The sequence below is a fragment of the Crocuta crocuta genome, unplaced genomic scaffold, assembly GCF_008692635.1.
Source record: "Crocuta crocuta isolate KB4526 unplaced genomic scaffold, BGI_CrCroc_1.0 scaffold126, whole genome shotgun sequence".
Lineage (NCBI taxonomy): Eukaryota > Metazoa > Chordata > Mammalia > Carnivora > Hyaenidae > Crocuta > Crocuta crocuta.
Window position 1 is genome coordinate 280,859 of NW_027531000.1, and position 17,349 is coordinate 298,207.

The 17,349-nt window shown below is 40.8% G+C and overlaps 1 protein-coding gene across 5 annotated transcripts in view; it reads left to right on the forward strand.

Annotated features, from left to right (window-relative positions):
- The first annotated feature begins 271 nt into the window (after positions 1 to 271).
- SLC25A26 (solute carrier family 25 member 26) overlaps positions 272 to 17,349 on the forward strand; it is a 120,459-nt gene continuing 103,381 nt past the window's right edge. For 2 of the 5 annotated variants that reach the window (XM_077770594.1, XM_077770595.1), the window contains exons 1-2: positions 272 to 585; positions 13,420 to 13,576. In XM_077770594.1, the coding sequence (XP_077626720.1) occupies positions 553 to 585; positions 13,420 to 13,576 (190 nt within the window). In that variant the 5' untranslated portion in view covers positions 272 to 552. Of the gene's footprint in view, positions 586 to 13,419; positions 13,577 to 17,349 lie in introns of those variants that run through there. The other 3 variants (XM_077770598.1, XM_077770596.1, XM_077770597.1) reach the window with 3 other exon arrangements.

Consider the following 17,349-nt stretch of genomic DNA (forward strand, 5'->3'; position numbering starts at 1 on the left):
CTGGAGTAAGGGATCTTTGAAAGCCTTTTTCTATATCTTTATTTAATAATCGTCTGATGCTGGGTCTGTTTTATAGAAATTCAAAATGTGTACAAATAGAACTAAGAGAAAACCCGAAAAGAACGGGAAACCACAAGCCTCGTCCCCTTAAAGTAGTCCCGCCCCTTCACTAAGCCACGCCTCTTTGGGGCTAACCCTTTCGCCTCACCTGGCCACCACCCAGCGGCTCATCCAGGATCCCGCCCAGCCTCATTTGCTCGCGAGAGTTCCTTTATCGAGCCAAATCACAAGGCTGCTGCAGGAAACGGAGGCAGAGAAGAGTCGCGAGACTTGGCTAGACCACATCCCTCTTCAGACTCCTCCCCTCCTTCGCCGCGCACCTCAGGGCCCCGCTTCCTTGACTGCACGTGTAGTTGTTTTGGTTTCATCTCACGTGGCCGCGGAAGTGCCGGCGCCACAGGTCCGCCTCCAAGATGGCGGCACCCGGTGAAGGGGGTCGCTCTCCGCTTCTGCTCAGTATCGAATTATAGCCTTTGCGGTGTCTGCGGGGTCATGGAGCGGCCTGGGTTCACGGCTTCGCTGGTGGTGAGTGCTGGACGGTAGGGTGGGGCGCTCGGGGGGCCAGAGTCCCGCAGTGGAGCCCGTAGCGGCTTCTGGCCCCTAGCACTTCCTTCCGGTTTTGCGCGTTGAACCGCCTTGGGGTCACTGGTCACCGGGCGGGCCCCGGAGGGAACGCGGGATTCCTGGGCCGCCGCCGGGCCTCGCGTCAAGGTTGTGCCCTTCCTGCCTTGGAAGAAGAAGTTCACGGGGCGTGCGGTGCTTGACAGTTTTCCTCATATTGGTTTACCTAAAGAAAGAATTTCGGTTCAGCATTCTGGAGAGCTTGGGAATTAAGTATATGTAACAAAAACAAACAAAAAGACAAAGCCAACAATAAAAAACGCTTGCATCTGTCAGATTCTTCCTGTCCAGGACTATGGTTTTTATTTAGCTGTATTTTTTTCATTCTCGGAAAATGACTTATTTGGCCTGTTTATTTTCTTTCAGTCATTCTTGTAGGCTTTGGGTATATTGATAAGCACAAATGATTATGGAGTCAATAAGATATTAGTGTTTAATTAGAAAACTATGAGAACACGTTCGAACATCAAAAACAAAAACCCAAGAACAAAAACTTCCGTAGTATTTTGAAGCCTCTGTTATGGCAGATCCAGTAGAGTTACTGGATACAGCAGTGGACGAGACAGATTGGCTGCTTGTGTGTATTTTCAGTATGGAAGGGTAGGAAGAAACAGTTAAAATAGAAACAAAAAACTTTTAAAACAGGCTTCCACTACGGTTATGGAGGCTCAGTAAAATTTCATTTAGTTATTAATTGTTTGTTGCAGGTGTTAGGGATAATGCAAACAAGAGAGACCTGCTCACATGGGTCAGGGGGTGGAGACAGAATAGTAAAATAACTTAGGAAAAATGACAATGACATGAGGGCTAGTTTCAGAGTGTTACGGAGGATGTGCAAGGGGGTGCCTTAGCCACACTTGTGGGATCATACTTTGTATCTAGGTTTGTTGAGACTTGGTAAACTAGGTTTTAAGGATACAAAGAAATATACTATTTTGACGTTTTCCTCTCTAGCTATTGAGACAGCAGTAGTAGCTTTGACAATCAGAAGTTTCCTCTGCCAGAAACTGGGGTAAGCTCTTGACATGCTTAATTTTAAAAATTCTGACAATCAGTTAAGTCTTATCCTTGTTTTCCAATGAGGAAATGAGGTACAGAGAGGTTTGGTAACTTCTCCAGAGTCACACATGTGAGATCTATTTCATATGGGTAAGTGTTAGAGCTCATATTTCTTTTTTTTTAAATTTTTTAAAATTAAAAAAATTATTTCTGAGAGACAATGTGAGCAGCGGAGGGTCAGAGATAGAGGGAGACACAGATTCCAAAGCAGGCTCCAGGCTCTGAGTTGTCAACACAGAGCCCTAGGTGGGGCTTGAACCCACGAACCGTGAGGTAATGACCTGAGCCGAAGTCGGATGCTTAACCAAATGAGCCACCCAGGTGCCCCTAGAGCTCACACTTCAACCAGGCAGTGTAATTTGGGGTTTCTTGCTCATAAACACTCCTTGAGCATTTCCCTGAAGTCAGCAGCAGTAGCTAGCTACCGATAAAAACAGGTTAGTGCCAGAGTTAACAAACAAATAATAGCTTTAAAATTTATTAAAGTAGGATACAAATGCCAAACAATACACTTTTCATCACAGTTACAGAAGGCAAAATTAGATTCAACAAGTAGAAGATTTGAGAAGTTAGATTTCATTCCAGCTAAGGAAGAATGATTTTATTTGTTCAGCACACAGTTTATCTGCTGTGTATTGTGTCCACCAGGCACTCTCCTAGCTCTTGGAAGTATGGTGGTGAACAAACCAAACTCTTAAGTACTGTTTAGAAAATGAGGGGCGCCTGGGTGGCTCGGTCGGTTAAGCATCCGACTTTGACTCAGGTCATGACCTCATGGTTCGAGGGTTCGAGCCCCGCCTAGGGCTCTGTGTTGCCAGCTCAGAGCCTGGAGCCTGCTTCAGATTCTGGGTCTCCCTCACTTTCTACCCTTCCACCACTCATGCTCTGTTTCTCTCTCTCTCAAAAATAAATCACTAAATTAGAAAAAAAGAAAATGAACTGAGGTAGGATAGAGACAGAACAATATTGGAGGCCCTACTTTATTTTTATTTTTATTTTTACAAATAGTTTATTGTCAAGTTGGTTTCCATATAANCAGAACAATATTGGAGGCCCTACTTTATTTTTATTTTCATTTTTACAAATAGTTTATTGTCAAGTTGGTTTCCATATAACNTCTATTAGTTTTATGGATTGTCTCCTTTGCCTTGCAGAAGCTTTTAATCTTGATGAGGTGGAGACGCTACCTTAGATGGCATGACCCAGAAAGCCCCTGAGGAGGTGACATCAAGCTAAGACATGAAGGATAAGGAAGGGCGAGACATTTTGATGAGCAGAGCAGGGAATTCGGAGGAACAGTGTGAAAGAAAACCCGCAGGTGGAAGGAATTGAGGATGTTAAAGTGGTGGCTGAGGCCTAGTGGGTCAGGATAGTGTGGCAGGGGGTTGTATCAGAGAAGTGAGTCTTTGTGGATCATGGACAGGAATTTGGATTTTTTTTAACGTTTTTTTTTTCTTTTAGTCTTTATTTATTTATTTTTAGAGAGAGAGAGAATGAGAACACAAGCAGGAGAGAGGCAGAAAAAGAGGGAGAGAGAGGATCCCAAGCAGGCTCTGTGTCATCAGCCGGGAGTGTGATGCAGGGTTCATCCTCTCTGCATATCTAGATTTCAGTGTTCCCCCTTTTCAGTTATTTGCCTCACTCTGATCTTTGTTGGCCAGCTCCCTCTATGGAAGATCTTTTTTTGGAAAATGTCACTCTGTTAACTGTAATATGAACCATGGTGTTGGATGACTTGTGTTCCATGTACTTGAAATTCACGCGGCTCTTACTGTGTAAAGCAAGGACTGTTTGCTTGACTGTTCTTTTATTTTTAAATTGTTTTCTTATTGAGGTGATTCTGATAAACTTTTTTCATAATACTGGTGTGTTCTCACTGGGCCTGACCTTCGGCTGAGAACCACTGGCGGAATGTGCCTTAAGGGGAATGACCAGGGTTATATTGCTGGGGCTTCTTTGGTGGAGTGAGCAAACAATGAAAAGATAAGGGTGAATTATTGGACACAACTTTGAAGGGAAGCTTTCCATTTTCTTGTCCATATATCTTTCTTTTTTGGAAGGTTGTCTCCTGGTTTTCAGTCTGGTGTAAAGGGATGTTAGTATCTTATAATGAAGTATTATCTCCAGATCTATAAGGAGTTGTGAATGATGCTTCCACATTCTGTAGGTTGCTTCGTGTGACTTTTTTTCTTTTGGCATTTCAAGTCCGAGCGAGCAGTCTGGTTGTGCTTGTTTTTGTGTGAGCTGTCCTCCCGGCCACAAGTGTATTCTACGTTTTGATCAGTCACTGGAGCATGCAAGGTGTCTTCTGAGACCATTAAGTTATCTAGAACCACAGTTGAGAACCGGTGCTGATGGAGGCCTTTTTTCTGCATCTCATGTTTTGGGAGGTGGGACCACTTTTTCCTTTCTTATTTTTCTTTCAGCATAAGAGAGGGTGCTGGGAATGTTTCAGTATTTGATAATTGTAAAAGACTTGTTAACATGATGTTTTGTTACCTCTTTCCAAAGAAATGTTACCTGTTGAAAAAAATTAATAGTGAAAATTTATGTGATACCGAATTTGAGGAGCACTGATGAAATGTCAAATAGAAGAAAGAAAAAAAACTGCACCCAGGACTTTTCTCCTCCACAGATCAGGCATCTTTTACCTGATGAACTTGACATATTTGTTAGCCTTTGCTTTGGTAGTGGGAAGAGTGGTATAGTCCCTGCCCTCATATAGTCAAGTAGGAGGCAAACATTGAAAAAACAATGAAACAAAAGTTAACTATGCAGTAGCAAATAGGATGAAAAAGTAGCCATTTACTGAGCACCTTAACATGTGCCTGTGCACATTTTTCACAGCAAGTCATATAGTTACAGTTTTGTATTCTGCTTTTTTTTTTTTAAGGTTATTTATTTATTTTAAAAGAGAGTGGGCAGGGAAGGGGCAGAGAGAGGGAGAGAGAATCTAAGCAGGCTCCCTACTGCCAACGCAGAGTGTGTTGCAGGACTCAAACTCAAGTACTGTGAGATCGATCGTGACTTGAGCCAAAATTGAGACCTTTAACCGACTGAGCCACCCAGGTGTCCCTTGTATTCTGCTTCGAAAAAAACTAACCCATAAATTCAAATCTAATGGTCATAAAGAAATCTGAATGTAAGTATTTCTCAAGTTTTTAAGATGATGCTGAATTGTTCTTGCTGTGCATGACCTGATTTGGCTTTGTGTGGAGTGTGTCCAGAGGTGATTCTTGTCCAGGAAGCAGAATTAGAGGAGAAATTTAAAAGACGTGAATTTATATATTTTATATATGAATTTATTAAGTTTAATATATGAATGTAATCTTCAATTCTTGTTAATTAAGTCTTTTTCATGGCTCTTAATATTGTCACGTCAGAAATACCGCATCAGGAAACTTCAAAGGATATTGACAGTAACCTACTGAAAACAATAGTTTGTATTTAATGATAAGTGATTAAGGCTGGCATTTTGCAGGTTTAAAAACTATTTGTTTTTAATGTTTGTTTATTTTGGGGAGAGAGAGAGAGAGAGAGAGAGAGAGTGAGTGCGAGCAGGTGAGGGGCAGAGATACAGAGGGAGACACAGAATCTGAAGCAGGCTCCAGGCTCTGAGCTGTCAGCACAGAACCCCACACAGGGCTTGAACTCTGGAACTGCTAGGTCATGACCTGAGCTGAAGTCGAATGCTTAACCGACTGAGCCACCCAGGTGCCCCCATTTTGTGCTTTTTTTTCCTGGCATTTCCAGTAAACAAGCATGTAACAGGCTCACATAATTGTATTTCATTCTCCTTTAATGTCACTCAGTTTTCCTCGGCCCCAGCAACTTCTTACTTGACATGTCTCTTAAGGCAATGGAAATAATAGCAAAAATGAACCGTTGGTACCTTATTAAGATAAATAGCTTCTGCACAGCAAAGGGAACAATCAATAAAACGAAAAGGCAACCAACGGAATGGGAAAAGGTATTTGCAAATGACCTATCAGATAAAGGGTTAGTATCCAAAATCTATAAAGAATTTGGCAAACTCAATACCCAAAAAACAAATAAGCCAGGAAGAAATGGTCAGAAGACATGAATAGACACTTTTCCAAAGAAGATATCCAGATGACCGACACACTAAAAATGCTCCACTTCGCTCATCCTCGGGAAAATACAAATCAAAACTGTGTCGAGATACCACCTCACACTGGTCAGAGTGAGTAAAATTAGCAACTCAGGAAACAAAGGGTTTTGGAGAGGATGTGGAGAAGGGGAACATTCTTCCACTGTGAGAGGGAAAGCAAATTGCTGCAGCCACTCTGGAAAATATTGTGGAGGTTTCTCAAAAAATTAAAAAATAGAATTACCCTCTGACCCTGGAATAGCGCTACAAGGAATTTATCCAAAGGAAACAGGAGTGCTGATTGGTAGGGGCACATGCATCCCAGTGATTATAGCAGCAGTATGGACAGTAACCAAAGTATGGAGAGAGACCAAATGTCCATCACCTGAGGAATGGATAAAGAAGATGTGGTATGTATATATATATACATACAATGTAATTCTACTTGGCAATGAAAAAAATTGAAATCTTGCTGTGTGCAACAACGAGAACGGAACTAGAGGGTATTATGCTAAGTGAAATAAGTGAGTCAGAAAAAGATACATTTTCACTCAGATGTGGAATTTGAGAAACCTAACAGAAGACCATTGGGGAAGGGAAGGAAAGATAAGATAAAAACAGAGAGGAGGCAAACCATAAGAGACTCTTAAATACAGAGAACAAACAAGAGAATAAACTGAGAGTTGGTGGAGGTGGAGGGTTGGAGGATGTGGGGGAAAATGGGAGATGGGCATTGAGGAGGGCACTTGTTGGAGTGAGCACTGGGTCTTATATGTATGTGATGAATCTTGGGAATCTACTCACGAAGCCAAGACTACACTGTGTACACTGTATGTTAGCTAACTTGATGAAAGATTATTGAAAAGAAAAAAAAAATCTCACTCAATTTTGAAAAACTCTGTAAAGTATGGGTAATATTATTTTCCCCATTTCATGCATGAAGAAATAGAGGTGTCTCAGAGAGGGTTAAATAGCTTCTCTAAGGAGACCCAGTTGAGATTGAAGCCAGGTCTGATGTCAAAGCAGTGTTCTTAAGGCAGTAGTTAATCTGAAAGAATTTCTGGAGAAATGGAAGGATACTCAACAAGAACATTACTGTGTTCTTGAGAATAGCCTCACTAAACAAAACTGAACCTACACAGCCTTTTCCATCAGGAAGTGATGGTCAACAGAATTTCTGGAGAAATCACCCTAAGTAGATCACAAAGCTGTCCGTGTAAATGTGGAATGCTGAGAAGTATAGTAGCAAACAGATGGCACTGGCTTTCAGCTGTCACAAGTGCTCTGGCAAATCACAACAGGGACAAAGAGTGACTTACTCTTTTTATTCTGAACATTAATCTTTTTATGAAGTGTTTTCTCATCATACAGATCCATTTGATTCAGACCAGCAAACTAGTGTAGAAGCCCTGCTACATATGAGGCTCTGAGTTGGATATTTAGGAGAACAACGGTGACTGACTGGGCTTCAGTTCAGAAGGATTGTAATGTCAGGTCAGATGTAATGGTTACTTAGTACTGAAAGTGAAATATAAATGGAGTTATGTGGAGGAGTGAAGGAAGTAGCATCCCTTAGGAGGGACATGGCATTTGGTCACAGCCTAACAGTGGACAGGATTTTGGCAGGTGTGTGTGTGTGTGTATGTATGTGCGTGTGCGCATGCATGCATGTATGGTGGCCAGGGAGTAAGTGGTCTGCTGTAGATGGGGCACAGGGGGCATAGAAAGGACATTCCACACTGAGAGAAAAACTTAAGCAGGAGGGCAGAAGTGAGAAGTTTTAAGGCATGTTCAGGAAACAGGTCGCTGAGGCTCATGGTCCATCAGAATACCCAAAATGAAACTGGATAGGTAAGTTCACAGGTCAAGGCTCTTAGTTATGTCTTACTAAGTGCCAGCTAAATATCACATGCAGTCAGTGAATTAGGATTTTATTTTTTGGTGGAGCAGTATTCATTTGAAAGCTTTATAATGCTTATAATGCTCATGATAAAACGAACAATACAAAAATTACCAAGATAGTAAAAATAATGCTCATTCCCAATCTCTTTCTTTTTTTAAGTATTTCCTTATTTAAATAATTTGTCAAGTTGGTTTCCATATCCCAATCTCTTTCTACAAAGGTAATAACTTAGAGGAATTCAGTATGTATGCTTCCAAAGTTCAAGTTAGGCATATGTACAAATCAATACACATTTATTTGAAAGGTGAGATTATATGGCATATATTTTTATAGTTTAATTTATGAATGTAACATATTTCTGTGTCAGTGAGTTCAGATTGACTCCATTCTTTTAAAGGCTGTGTAGCCATCTGTTATTCAGATATAGTTTATTTAACGAGATGCCAAGGATGGATCTTTAAGTTATTTCCAGTATTTTACTGCTATAAATAATTGCTGTAGCAAACCATCTGTTTAGAAATAAAATCACAGGTCAAGAGCTTTATAATTAAAAATTTTCATTTTGCCAAATTGTCCTTCACAATATTATAATGATTTGTTTTCCCTAATAGTGCCCATAATTATTCTTCATATTTTTAACTTTTTTTAATTTATGGGGAAAATGTTTTGTTTTGTTTGATCTTTAATGGTGAGGAAGCACACATTCATAATTTTGTTGGCTTTATTTTTTCTTTTGGGAATTGCCAGGTCCTTGGTTTTGCAGTTTGTTTTTAATTCAGTGTACCTTTTTAAAGTTGATTTGTAGTGCCTTCTAACATATGGGTAGTAACTTTTTATTAGGGTCATTGATTCATTCTTCAAATAGTTATTGAGTGCCTCATATGTACTGGTGCTGGGAACATACTGGTAAAGGAAGCAGGTATGGACCTTACAGTCTGGTGGGATGCACAAACATTGCATCAGTGGTCAGATGCTCACCTATAGAACTGAAATTGTGGTCAGCATGTGCAGACGAGAGGTACTAAACCTAGACTGGGAGATTGGGGAGCATCTGTACACAGTTCTAGAAAGAGGGAGGTCAGATGACATGGAGGAAAAGAGAGAGCAAGTGGGCAGGAAGGTGCCAAGCAGAGGGCAGTGGTGGTCGAGCTGAGAGGTAGATGGGGACCATAACTTCCAAAGCCTTGTAGGCTGTACTGTGATTTTGTTCGTCATCCTAAGGGCTCTTGGAAAGGTTGGAAGACGTAGAGGCTGGGGAAGTGGCAAGATGAAATTGAAATTTGCGTTTCACAAAGATGCTTCTGCCATGAGTGTAGAGGGCCCAGGAGCTCCGCAGGGAGAAGGAGTGGTGGTGGGGAAGAGAACCTGTATCCCAGGAGTTGGGGAAACCCCAGGAGGTTCCCCAGGAAAGGCATGTAAATGGTTTGATGGCTTCTTCCTATCTGTGGTGTAGATCTGTGGCTGGTGATGATTTTGCTTTGTTAAATTAGACAGGTGGTTTAGTTTTGTCCTGTAGTTGAGCATCAGTGAAATTTCCTTTTATCGTGCTGACATCCTTTTGAGAAATAAAGGTTTTATAGCATGTGATCTTGAATTTTTTCAACTCTGTGTAATTTCCAAGCTCTCACTAGATATTTCTTCTGTACAGACTGCCAGCACTTTACATTTATTAAGTTAGAGGCCTATTTCATATTAAGTTCTCAATATGTTGTTATGTTGTAGTAAGGCTTGCTGGCTATCTGGGTTATGGTCTGTATATTTGGATTTTGTCAGGTTCTTTCTCCTTTTAATGTTTTCATTTTTTTTTTTGATAGAGAGTGTGTGCACATGAGCATAAGCAGGGGAGGGAGGAGCAGACAGAATCCCAAGCAGGGCTTGATTTCATGAACTATGAGATCATGACCTGAGCCGAAATCAAGAATTGCAGTTTAACCGACTGAGCCACATCGGTGCCCTGAATTTTGTCTAGTTCTTAACTTGGAGTTTCATGTCAGCTACCACAAATCTTGAAACTAATCATTGGCCTCATAACCTTTTTGATAAGCGATTGTAAATAAAACCATTTATTTGACTAAAGAATACAAGAATTTGATAGAGTTCCTTATATTCAACTAACCTTGGCATGGGTTTTGTGTGTGTGTGTGTATATATATTTTAAGTTTATTTATTTTTGAGAGAGAAAGAGACAGTGTGAGTCGAGGAGGGGCAGGGAGAGAGAGAGAATCCTAAGCAGGCTCTGCGCTGCCAGCACAGAGCCTGATGCAAGGCTTGAATTCATGAAACTGTGAGATCATGACCTGATCTGAAACCAAGAGTTGGAAGCCTAACTGACTGAGCCACCCAGACACCCCTGATATATAATTATGTACAAAACAGTAGTAGTGTAAAATTATAGCACTCCCTAAAGTTTTTATGTAAATCTTAAATATGTTGCTCTGTGGCTAAATATATAGGTATTTTCTGTTCTTTGTTAGCTGTTTTGTTTTTTCAGTCTTATGAATTTAAACGACATTTGAGTTCTAGAAGTTTGAAAACTCCAGAAGCAATTAGTAACTTTTGATTCATGTTTTACTAGATAAACAGATTGAATCTGATTATTTTATTCTCTGACAATAAGAATTCTGATGAAAGAAGCATTAGAGAATGAATGCATGCAAAGTAGCCAAATAGATTAAAAGACTAATTCACTTACTGATTACAACTTAGCAGTAGATGGCAAGAAACTCTCAACCTTCTCCTGGGATTAAAGAGAAAATTAGAATGAAGTGCAGAATGTTTTTAAAGACTAGAATTTTTGTTTTCCTTGTGTTTTAAGAAAATTAAGAGCGTGCAAAATATTGTATTTATGTCCTGAATCTTACACACCCTTTAAAAATAAGTGAGAAGAATGTTGGAGGAGATGGGCTTCTTGTTCTTACTATCCTACATTACTTACGAACATATTCCTGTGACTTAGAAAAGGCCACCTTTATTTCCCAGAAAGAAATCCCAGTTATTTGTCATTCTTTTACTACCTCTTGTGGTTTTCTTCTGGCACCTCTCTGTAGTGTTTTAGTGACATTGTTGTAGGTCATTTGCAGAGTAGACCTTCATGACTATGAGGTTCAGTCATGTCTCTTCAGGCTGATCATGTAGTACGGTATTAATGTTTATGGTAATGTGCTTACCTATTTCTGTTAAAATAATTTTTAATTTACCTTTGCTGGTTAATCACTGGATTTCTCATGAAAGTAATTTTGTTTTTGTAGTGAACTCTACATTGGTTTTACGACAAGTGGTAAGTAGAGCAGAGAGTGTTTATTATGTACCTCAGCTTTGTACCACCTGAGTGTTTTGTATATCCAAAGAACGGAAAAACTCATCATTTTGGATTTTGCCTGTATGTTTGAATAATACTGATTTTTCTTTTTCTGCATCTTAGTTTTTAAAATACAGTTTTTAAAGTTCATTTCTACCTTCTGAATAGGTAATATATCCATGTGGTTCAAAATCTGAAAGATAAGAAAAGTTAATGATTCATTTTAAAAATTACCATGTCGCAGCCATATCAAAAGTTTCATTCTCTTTGTAATTCTTGTCTGCTCATGGCAGATAGGTTTCGATTCACATTTAAAAAATATTTATTTATTTTGAGACAGAGAGTGTGAGAGGGGGAGGGACAGAGAGAGGGAGAGAGAGAGAATCTTAAAAAAAATTTTAAGTGTTTTATTTATTTCTGACAGATAGAGAAAGAGAGACAGCAAGAGCAGGGGATGGTCACAGAGAGAGGGAGAGAGAGAGAATCTTAAGCAGGCTTTGCATTGTTGGTGCAGAGCTCCACATGGGGCTCGATTCTATGACCCTGGGATCAGGACCTGAGCCAAAATCAAGAGTCACTTAACCGCCTGAGCCACCCAGGCGCCACAAGAGAGAGAGAATCTTAAGCAGGCTTTGCATTGTTGGTGCAGAGCTCCACATGGGGCTCGATTCTATGACCCTGGGATCAGGACCTGAGCCAAAATCAAGAGTCACTTAACCGCCTGAGCCACCCAGACGCCCCGGTTCACATTTTTAAATGATGCCTTTAGACTTTTTGTAAGGACCTTTGACTCTGTACGTGAGTTCATGTTTTTTCCTGAAAATTTTGTGAATTTCATTTTGCTTTGACTAAGTTGTAACCAGTTTAAAACTATTCTACATATACTCCACTGTAATCATTAGCTGAAAACTAAGTTTTTAAAGTGCACTTTCTCTAAAGCAACATGATGTTGTGACGTCTGTTGGGAGATGACTAGTTGAGTCCCGGTTTTAATATTATCTAGGAATTTAGCCCCCCTCCCTTTTATTTACTTAATTAAAAAAATATAAAGGAAGTTTTAAATATACATACAGGAGAGAAGATACTATAGGAATCCTTAGATTTATGAATCTTAAAATACAGATCTTGATTCCCAAGGACCCTTACCTATTTATTTATTTATTTGACTGTGTGAGCGAGCAGAATAGAGGGACAGAGGAGAAGAAAGAGAATCTTAAGCAGGCTCTCCATGTTCAGCACATAGCCCAGTGCAGGGCTTGATCCCATCCATGACCCTGGGATCATGACCTGAGCCTCAATCAAGAGTCAAACCCTCAATCGACCCAGGCACCCCCCATTACCTATTTTATTTTATTTAAAAAAATTTTTTTAAGAGTATATTTTTGAGACAGAGAGCATGAATGGGGGAGGGGCAGAGAGAAGGGGAGACACAGAGTCTGAAGCAGGTTCCAGGCTCTGAGCTGTCAGCACAGAGTCCGACATGGGGCTTGAACCCAGGAACTCTGAGATCATGACCTGAGCTGAAGTCGGATGCTCAACCGACTGAGCCACCCAGGCGCCCCATCCCATTACCTATTTTAAAATGGAAGTCTCCCCTAAAATGTTTTTCTTCAGTTTTACTACTCATTTATTAGAAAGGCAAAAATAAAATCTGGTCTGATATGGAAAGATCAGTAAGATAAATGAAGGGATAAAAGTAAGGTGTAACACACTGCATATTGTATATACCTTTTTCAAAAAAAAACATAAAATACATATTCATGTTTGCTTGTGCATGCCTGAAGAAACTTCAGAAGAATCCAGTAAGCAACCAGCAGAAGTAGGTGTCTGAGTTATTAGACTAGGGAAGGAGACTTTGAACTCCTAACCTTTTGAGATTGTTTGCTTGTTTACTTTTTGAACCATGTGAAAGTATAAAAACGAATTTAAAAATTATTTTAAAAATAGATTATTAAAAAATTACAATTTATGGGGCACCTGGGTGGCTCAGTCGGTTAAGCGTCCGACCTTGACTCAGGTCATGATCTCCTGGTTCGTGGGTTAGAGCCCGTGTCGGGCTCTGTGCTGACAGCTAGCTCAGAGCCTGGAGCCTGCTTCAGATTCTGTGTCTCCCTCCCCAACTCACGCGCTCGCGCTCTCTCTCTCTCTCTCTCTCTCTCTCAGAAATAAACTAAAAAAAAAAACATTAAAAAATTATAATTTAGGTAGAAGGTCTTTTGACTATGCCAAATAAGTTGTGGACTGATAGTTATGAGAAATATGCTTTAAAGATTACCGTTTTATTATCCCTACCCCCAAATGGCAGAGAGCTCATTTGATTATAAGTTTATTTTCCTTTCTCTCTCTCTCTCTTTTTTTTTTTTTAAGGCTGGTGGGATAGCAGGTATCTCTGTTGACTTGATATTATATCCTCTGGATACCATTAAAACCAGGCTGCAGAGTCCACAAGGATTTAATAAAGCTGGTGGTTTTCGTGGAATATATGCTGGTGTTCCTTCTGCTGCTATTGGATCTTTTCCTAATGGTAAAATTTATATTGATATTCTCCCTGCTACAAAGCCAACATAATGAGATTTATTTTCAGGATGGTATGTGGTGTTACCCCTTGTAGAATTGCTTCTGTGTTGTAGCTTATCTTCTGAATTTGTTTTCTATTCATAAACCCATTGCTTTTAAATTGCTAGTGTTAGAGATCCTGTTCCATTCTATTTGTAATAGAATATGTACAGTCATTTTTTTCTTAAATAGTTTATTGTCAAGTTGGTTTCCATATAACACCCAGTGCTCATCCCAACAAGTGCTCTCCTCCATGCCCATCACCCCCCTTACCCTCTCCTCCACCCCAATCAGCCCTCAGTTTGTTCTCAGCATTCAAGAGTCTCTCATGATCTGCCTGCCTCCCTCTCCCCCACTAATTTTCCCCTTCTTCTCCCTCATGGTCTTCCTTTAAGTTCTGTCCTTCTCTGCCTGACTTATTTCACTCAGCATAACACCCTCGAGTTCCATCCATGTTGCTACACATGGCCAGATTTCATTCTTTCTCATTGCCATGTAGTATTCTATTGTATAGATAAACCACATCTTCTTGATCCATTAGTCAGTTGATGGACACTTAGGCTCTTTCCATGATTTGGCTATTGTTGAGAGTGCTGCTATGAACATTGGGGTCCATGTGCCCCTATGCATCAGCACTCCTGTATCCCTTGGGTAAATTCCTGCAGTGCTTTTGCTGGGTCCTTGGGGAGTTCTATTGTTAATGTTTTGAGGAATCTCCACACTGTGTTCCAGAGGGGCTGCGCCAGTTTATATTCCCACCAACAGTGTAGGAGGGTGCCTGTTTCTCCACATCTTCTCTAGCATCTAGAGTCCTCTGATGTGCTAATTTTAGCCACTCTGACTGGCATGAGGTGGTATCTCAGTGTGGTTTTGACTTCTATTTCCCTGATGAGGAGGGATGCTGAGCATCGTTTCATGTGTCTGCTGGCCATCTGGATGTCCNGTTTGACTTCTTTGCCAATTCTGATACCTTTTATTGTCTGATTGCTAAGGCTAGGACTTCAGCACTATGTTAAACAACAGTGGTGAGAGTGGACATCCCTGTCGTGTTCCTGATTTCAGAGAGAAAGCTCTCAGTTTTTCCCCATTGAGGATGATGTTAGCTGAGGGCTTCTCATAGATGGCTTTTTTGATGTTTAAGTAAGTTCCTTGTATCCCAACTTTCTCGCNCACATTTCCGTCATAGAGTCCTCCTTAGGATTTCTTGTAGGGCTGGTTTAGTGGTGATGAATTCCTTCAGTTTTTGTTTATTTGGGAAGACTTTTATACCTCCTCCTATTCTGAATGACAGGCTTGCTCGATAGAGGATTCTTGGCTGCATATTTTTTCTGTTCATCACATTGAAGATTTCCTGCCATTCCTTTCTGGCCTGCCAAGATTCAGTAGGTAGGTCTGTAACCATTCTGATAGGTATACCTTTGTATGTTAGGGCCCTTTTATCCCTAGCTGCTTTCAGAATTCTCTCTTTGTCCCTATATTTTGCCAGTTTTACTATGATATGTTGTGCAGAAGATCGATTCAAGTTACATCTGGGGAGAGTTCTCTGTGCCTCTTGGATTTCAATGTCTGTTTCCTTCCCCAGATTGAGGAAGTTCTCAGAATTTGTTCAGGACTCCCTCATTGCCTTTCCCTTTACCTTCCTCTTCAGGAATTCCTATGATATGGATATTGTTCTGTTTGATTGTATCACTCAGTTCTTGAACTCTCCTTTCATATTCCTGGATCAGTTTATCTCTCTTTTTCTTGGCTTCCTCTTTTTCTATAATTGTGTCTTCTAATTCATCTATTCTCCTTTCTGCCTCTTTATTCCGTGCATTGGATGCCTCCATTTTATTATGCACCTCATTTATAGCATTTTTTAATTCATCACAACTATTTTTAAGCTCCATAGTCTTTGTTACAGTAGTTTCTCTGATGTCTTCCATGCCTTTTTCAAGCCCAGCCATTAATTTTATGACTAGTGTTCTAAATTCTTGTTCAGTTATATTGCTTATATCTGTTTTGAGCAGTTCTTTAGCTGTCATTTCTTACTGGAATTTCTTTAGAGGAGAGTCTTCCATTTCATCATTTTGGCTAGCTTTCTGTCTCTTGTTAGTTTTAAAAGGTTGTTACGCACTCTGCACTTGCAAGTACTGCTGTATTAAAGAAGGCTCATTGACTGTCCAGGGCCTGTCCGTTCAGGAAGTGTTCTTTGAATGGTGTTTCTCTCTTGGTCTCTCTTGTTGAGCCTTTGGTTATTTTATTTCCCTACTCGTAGTGGTATTTGGGACCCTCCACCATGCGTACTTTGGCTTGTTTCTTGAGGTAGCCCTCGAAAAGAAAACAGACAGACAAACACACAGGGAACAAAGACACACAAATGCACAGACAAATCCAACAAACAAGCAAACCAGAAGAGAGAAAGAAACAAAAAGAAGGAAAGAAAAAAAAGAGGAAAAACAAATAATAAGAATAAAAAATAAATAAAAAAAGAAAAAACCCAAAAGACAAAGTCTAAAAGCATAATCCTAGCTACAGATAAAGAGCAGGGTGTATGCAGTGCTGATGGAAGAACATATACAAAGAGAGAAGTGACAAGGGCAGGGAGAAGCGAAATTGGGCAGTGATCAGATAGACTAATAGGCTTAATTCAGAGAGAGAAAGAGGAGAATATGGTAAGAGGCAAGCAGAAAGAGATGAAGATAATATTACTTAGGGAAACTATATAGTCTGATTAGTCCAGAGAGAGAGAGAGAGAGAGAGAGACAGAGAGAGAAAGGTAGTGGTGGAGGTGTAGATTATGCATCTAGAGAATGGATTAAATGTGACCGTTTAATCAAAGCAATGACCAGAGTGCCCAGTCCAGCAGAAGGGAGGAATACGAATGAGACAAGGAAAAATACATCTGAATAGAAAAAATTGATCTAGAATTAATCACAGCAGTGCATCCTGTTTGTCTTGACCCAGGCTGTGATTAAAAAAAAAAAAGTCAGCTCTAGCAGGGATGGGCGAGGTTTGGTGTAGGAAGGTCTTAGCTTCCACTGTGCCTGCAGGCTGCTCTCTGAGGTCCTGCCCCGGTGGTTGTGGGGAGAAAAATGGCGTCGCCCCAGTCCCCTCTTGAACCAAGCGTTGCAACTCACTCTTTTGGGTCCGATCTCCCTGTGCCACAGGTGTGGCCAAGGTGGGCCGTGTTCTATGTCCCAAGCCCCACCTTGTTTCCAGTCTGTGTGCTTTATTGATACCACCGAAATATAAACCCACAGGCCGAGTTTAAAGCTTGCCACTTCCCCAATGGGGACCGAACCAGGAGAGTGGTGGAGCAGTTTCAGGCAGGTTGCTTCCCCTCCAGATCGAGCTGGAGAGCAGAGGAGTAGTTTCTCCTGGCACTGCCTGGGAGCAGGGCACCCAGCTCAAAGTCAGCAGCACAGCTGGCAACTAGATCACTCTCTGTCCCCAGCCGAGGTTTTTCTCTTCTCTGGGGACTGTTCTTGGAGCAGTTTCAGCCACTCTCTCTTTTCCCCTCGACTCACTGCAGCTTCCTGCGAAGGGGGCTCCCTCACTTCCCTCCATGTCTCCGGGTCCTGGCCCATTTTTATCTTCCTCAGTTCACACTCACGGACCTATAAGGTTGTTTTCTCAGCGGACTCTGTCTCCTTTTTCTCCCAAACTCCTGCGGTTGAGTGTCCAATGGCTTCAGGCCTTCACCGTTTGAGAGATGGGGGCGAGTGAAATGTATGGCTCCCTACTTCTCCTCCATCTTGC